General features: G+C 38.0%; 1 protein-coding gene across 2 annotated transcripts; it reads left to right on the plus strand.

Moving 5' to 3' along the window:
- Window positions 1-201: 201 nt before the first annotated feature.
- On the plus strand, window positions 202-5,573 carry LOC137572803 (protamine-like protein 99C). 2 transcript variants are annotated; one of them, XM_068284640.1, is made up of 4 exons: window positions 202-363; window positions 531-593; window positions 4,644-5,279; window positions 5,341-5,573. In XM_068284640.1, the coding sequence occupies exons 3-4, from the start codon at window positions 4,649-4,651 to the stop codon at window positions 5,370-5,372; spliced, it is 663 nt and encodes a 220-aa protein (XP_068140741.1). In that variant the 5' UTR covers window positions 202-363; window positions 531-593; window positions 4,644-4,648; the 3' UTR covers window positions 5,373-5,573. The 2 variants fall into 2 exon arrangements, with proteins under 2 accessions (XP_068140741.1, XP_068140740.1); XM_068284639.1 differs by having other exon boundaries at window positions 204-363; window positions 4,644-5,284.
- Window positions 5,574-5,861: the final 288 nt, after the last annotated feature.

A 5,861-nucleotide genomic window follows, 5' to 3' on the forward strand; every position in this document is an offset into this window, starting at 1 on the left:
ACTTTACTACTTACTAAAGTTGGGGTTACTGTAATCGATAACTAAGTTTTTTAATCGATTACTCTACTTCAAAAATTTAAAAAATTTAATTTAAATTGTTCATCCTAGTAGGCCTTTGTTTAAGATCAAAGCAATCCATGACTTCGGTTATTTTTCTCAAAAAGTCAAGGCCCTCGAACTCAACCTACTGAAAATCATTCTAAATCAAACAACACAGTCGAACAGTTCTCTATTTTAGATAAAATTATATTTATTTTCTAACTTGTAGTTTTAGTCCTTTACAAGTTTTATAAAATTGAAAGTGGTTTTCTTGTGAAAAAGCGAACGTCAAGCAGCATAAGTGAAATATAAAAGTTTTGTTCGGTAAGTATAAAAGACTTGGTCCTTAAGGATTGCCGATACCGGCGGTCCTTATTGAATCAATCTTGTAATGTGACTAACCACCTCGTCCTATAAACAGGACTATTGAACCACCAAAATTTAACTACGAAAAAGTTTGTAATTTTATTATTTCTCTTTTTCTTTTAAAGGTTATACGAAATCACAAAGTGCCAATCCTCGAATCTGAGATTGAATTTTTCGATAAGTACCGAGTAAGTTAACATATAGGGCAACTTATACAATGTGGAAGCAAACTACCATCATTCTAGGGTTTTAGGTTCCTTACGAAATCAAATTACCCATAGTGAATTGTAAAGAAATAGTAAATTCAGGTTTTCTAATGTTTATTAGTTATTAGCATTAGTTTGCCTTATCAGGACTCAAAACAGTGTTCCGCCTTAATGCCTTAGGACATAATTGGTACAAAGTAATTTATTTAAGATTTCCTTTTGTCCGTTTATTTATGTGGTCTTTACCAAATAAGAGCAGCAGGTTTAATTGCCATTAACAACGCCTTGCGAAATTCGCCCACACCACTCCATCCCAAAACCAATTGCCTGTCCGGTCTATTCTGACAGAATTGTTGATTTTTTTTTTTTCAAATGATGTTTCGTATTTGTTGCTAGTGCTGCTCTTTGTTGCACGGCGGTTAGTAGAGGGGGCTAAAAAAATAGAAAACCATTGTTATCAAAACCGCAGAAATGTCACGAGTGGAAAGCAGTGAGTGGAACGGGCTATAAGCCGATTGCGTGGACTTTCCCAGCCCCACAGTATTTTGTCCCATTCGAATTCAGCTTTTGGGATTTTGGGTTCAACACAACACAGCGTCGAATGACAAGTCAATTGTTTGTCTTTGAAATTCGATGAGGAGAGACGGACCATAAAAAATATATGCAACCAGCACTGCAATGCTTCGGCGTATTTAGTTTCAATTTGTGGCCAAAACGATCTAATTGTTTACGATATGATGCCTTGCCTCTGTTTGCATCGTCAAGCAAAGCAAATACAAGGCACTCCTCCACAAGCGACGAGGCAACCTCGATGAGGTTTATGGCCAACAATTGCGCTTAAGTGGACCCAACTTTACGAGCGTGCCACCAACTCGAACTCAATTCAAAATAGCACGCAAGGCAAATCAAGTTATGGAAGGTGGGGAAAGATGGGGTCGTTGGTCTGTTAGGAGAGGGTGTTTGTGTGTGTGTGTTTGCCATCATCTTGTTGCTTCACATACACCGAAGAGCTCAAGGGAAAGCTCAAGGCATCAATAACAACAAGTGAGTTATATTTGAATTAGATTATAGCCGCATAGACCAAATCGATACCCTATAAAATAGATATATTCACCGAAATTCTTTCTTGAAGGTAAACCTTATGCTAGCAGTTCATGTCAACAGGTCAACAGACTCACATTTTTCCCCTCTACCTTTTGCCTTAAACTCCCGTCTTCTATTTATAGGTATTACAATATTCTGAATCAACAAGCCAGAACAAACAGTTGCCATGGGAAATTATTAGAGACAAATAAATTAAATTTTATAGCCTCGCGCTTACACGAAACACGATTGCAAACCATTGTAGGTCGTGGAGTATAGGGAGAGGGTACGGCCATTGGTCCTTATGCTGAGCCAATATTTTATGAGCCAAGCTAGAGCATTTTGATTGGTGATTGTTTGTGCAATTATAGATTTTGACTGAGCTTTATTGAGTGAAGGACGGACACCCCACAGCACCCACCCTCGGCATGCTTGCCATTTTTTCTTTCATTTCTTTCGTTTATCCACTTTCAATGGAGTTAAGCACTTTAAATTCTTCAGCTCCATTTATGGTTAAAGTTTTTATGCTGCCACCAAACCAATACTCAGACTCTAGCATTTAACAAAGTTATTGGCCATCAACGTAGACCACGTTCGCGCTCTTTATTTCCCTTATCCACCGCCATCTTGGTCATCATCGACAACAGTTTGCTCCTTCTCTTCCTCTCTCTTTGGCTGCCATCTTTTTGTTGCCACCTTTTGTTTTTTACAAGCACTTTGCAAATATTTATGGCAGAAAAGCAGCGTAAACAATAAACTCATAAACTGCAGGGCCACGTCGACAGCGTCACAGGACACACTCAGATGCAAAGAGAGAACAGAAGGACCACGAAACCAGTTCGGTGTCCAGCGGGTAAATCGATTTTTAAAATGAATTATGTTTGCAGTTATGCAATATACACGATATCAAATGATAATGCTCTAACGGTTCTCAAGGGTCCATCGGTTTCGACAGATCAAAGGAAAGTTACAAAATTGAAAGCTTAAGCTAAAGATATTAATATGACGGTTTCTATCTAGTGAGGGCTTAAAAGGCATGCGTTTAGGGTATCAAGACAGTCGTTTAATACAACAACATTAATACTTGATCCTTTCTGTCTGGTTGACGTTGACTACAAAGTGCGTCATTGCCATTGCCACTTTTCATGTTCATGCTGTTTGCTTTGCTCTTTTACCTTCTGCATTTTGCTTTCAAAGGCAGCCAATGAAAATTAGTTGTAAGGGAGTGTCATGCACTTCAAAAAATTGGGCAACAGCAACTCCTTCTTGACCAAACAAAATGCATGCATTCTAAAATCCTATTTGCTAGTTTCACATTCGTCAAAATTAAGTAAATAATTTGCTTTGCCCAGGAGAGAATAGAGCAAGTGGTGGGGCAATACACGTCAGTAATTAGAAGGCGACGCTGCGTGAAATATTTGTAAATTTTGGATGTAAACAGTAGCATCCCTTGAAGCTTGTTGGGGAAGAGAAACAAAACTACAAAGAGAAATATAATTAGTCATGTTGCTTTTGATAAATATGTACATGTTCGCTCAGACATAACAAATGTCTTATTTTGAAGCTGCTTTCTGCACAATATTATGCTACCAAGGGGGGAAAACTTGGTAATGAATGCAAAAAGTGCAAACTGACTGCTCATAAATGTCAAATTGTTAGCAAATATGTTACTATTTAAGAGACGGAAAAACATTTGTCAATCGCAAATATAAACGATAATAAAATTTTCAAATTGCAGTAACACGACATATTACTGTATCAATTTAAGCTAAATACAAATTTTTGAATACCCTTTCAACAGGAAAGCCTTCAAGCCTTTTAAGCTTTATTGAGAAGATTTGTTTAACTAACTTGCAGCTGATTTGCTTAACTGAACGTATTTATTGTGAATACGAGAAATTTGGAAACAATGTACTCTAAATGTGGTTGGCGCCCATGCTCTTTGGCCCTAGGACTACATATTCAAACACTCACTCGAATTTGCCTCTGCTACCGGCAATCAACTCGAAATTGTAGACAATGCCGACGAAGAGCATCACTCAAAATGACATTTGGCTACTATTCATACAAACAACACTCACACGTACACATATAGAATTGGACAGACATGGCTACATGGATGTCTATACACTTTGCTCAGAACATTTTGTAATCCTAATGAATCCTGCACCTATTTATTTTTCATTGTGGGAAATTGTGCAAATGCCATGACAACATTTCGTTGTCCCAGCTTTCTCTCGCTCACTCTTTTTTTTTCTGTTGCCTCTTTGAATCATGCGTGTGTTCAATTGTTTAAATGTGCTGTTACAACAACAACAACAACAACGGCAACAACCAGACAACATACACAGGCACAACCAACAGGAACGGAGGAAAAAAGGGACTAAAACAAGACAGATACATTGTGTGTAGTATTTGTTGATTCTGTTTAGTTGCTGTTTGCATATGTACATCAGACAGGCAAAAGGAACGAAAGGACATTCTGTTGGGTTGTTACTGTTTTACATGAGGCATTGTCTCATCAGTTTAATTAGTTGGCCATGCTTTTACTTTTAGCATTTCCCTTTTTCCTTTTGCACCCAACGAATATAATAAATGTTTGTATTTTGTTGGGAAATTCAACCTTCTGCGAGGTTGGACATAGCAGTTTCAGGCATTTTTCCCAAAATGCATAAAAAAAAAATTCACTTTCTACAGCCACATTTTAGCCCATACATTTGGCATTCCTTTTATTTTGAATTGCCCGTTCGATATCTATATCAACCTGTGCAAAATAATTGAAAATAGTTTTTGCTGTTTATAAAATTGAAAAATTGTGCCACTCCCACTCATAGATTGTACATAAAGCCACTCTGCTAATTGCTTTTCGCCCAATTCATTTGTATACACTAACCACTTTTGAGGTACATTTACTTTCATTTTTCTAATATAATTCAATTATCATTTCAGGCACAATGGTAAAATCATCTGAATCCATACGTATTTTGCGCTTGCACACACCCACTCGTGTCAACAGTAGAGCGTTCCTCAACTTTCTTCGGGAATTCCGCAGGAAAAACACCCAACTTGACCTAAACACATCCATTCGTCAAGGAACAAAGCTCTGGCAGTCGATGAATACTAACGAGAAAAGCAAGTATGACCGTACTGCTTCAAACAAAAGCAGAATTTCCGCTCCTCAGGATAATGCCGACATGTGCTGTAAGAAAATGAAGAAAAAGCCCGCTTGTCCCATGAAGAGGCCATCTTGTCCCAAGAAACGTAAGCCACGTGGTTGCCCACGTAAACCAGCTTGCCCCATGAAGAAAAAAAGGCGCACTTGCGCCAAAAAACGCCCAGCTTGCCCCAAGAAGCGTAAACCGGCTTGTCCCAAGAAGCGCAAGACCTGTCGCCCCAAGCGTCGAAACCCATGTGCCAAAAAGCGTGTCAAGTGCAGCAAACCTGGTCCTATTATGAATAATGGGTATCTTAACTTTGTTCGATCGTTCCGCAGAAAGCATTGTGGTCTAAAGCCACAGGAATTGATCCAACAGGCCGCTCGTGCCTGGTGCAATTTGCCGGAAGAGAAAAAGGATCGCTATCGTCGTATGGCAAGAAACAACCTAATTCACCTATCTAAGTGCATTTAATAAGATCGTTTTTACAGGCATGCAAGGTGACGAAGAACCCACGGCATAAACACCGCCGTGTGTGCACCGGAAAGTAAGATGTCCCGTTTGTTGTCGGTATGCGTCCCAAAATCGTAGTCTTGTGTGTCCTAATGTTTCCCCTCCAAAAAAAAATTAAGTGCTGCTTAACATCTAATGTAATATGAATTTAAGCTTGTAACGAATAGTATGTAAATTTTAAGTGATTACAAGTACAAACATCAAAACGAAACTGCTTTAATTTTATTATTTTTTAAACCAATTGGTGACGGTGAAGAAAAGGGAAAGGAGAACCTTTATTCTGTTCAAATATTTTACTAACTTTATGGATTTGGTATTTCTTCGAACTATTCGTTGGGTTTCTAAAGTATTTTCAGTTCAGTTCAAAATTTTATATAAATGATATAAGCAAAGTTGAACTAGCCGAAAACCCCAATCGAAAATATGAAAAAGCGTTAATTTGCTTCGATTGTTGTACATTAAACACATGTATTTTGAAAGAACTATTGAAGTCCATTAA

This window comes from Drosophila tropicalis, unplaced genomic scaffold (assembly GCF_018151085.1).
Source record: "Drosophila tropicalis isolate 14030-0801.00 unplaced genomic scaffold, ASM1815108v1 contig_393, whole genome shotgun sequence".
Lineage (NCBI taxonomy): Eukaryota > Metazoa > Arthropoda > Insecta > Diptera > Drosophilidae > Drosophila > Drosophila tropicalis.

Bases quoted from the DNA above. Each gene is read 5' to 3' on its own strand.
- LOC137572803 (XM_068284639.1), top strand. From the start codon at position 4,649: ATGGTAAAATCATCTGAATCCATACGTATTTTGCGCTTGCACACACCC. The intron at 5,285-5,340 runs GCAAGAAACAAC...TCGTTTTTACAG, and splicing joins AGGATCGCTATCGTCGTATG to GCATGCAAGGTGACGAAGAA.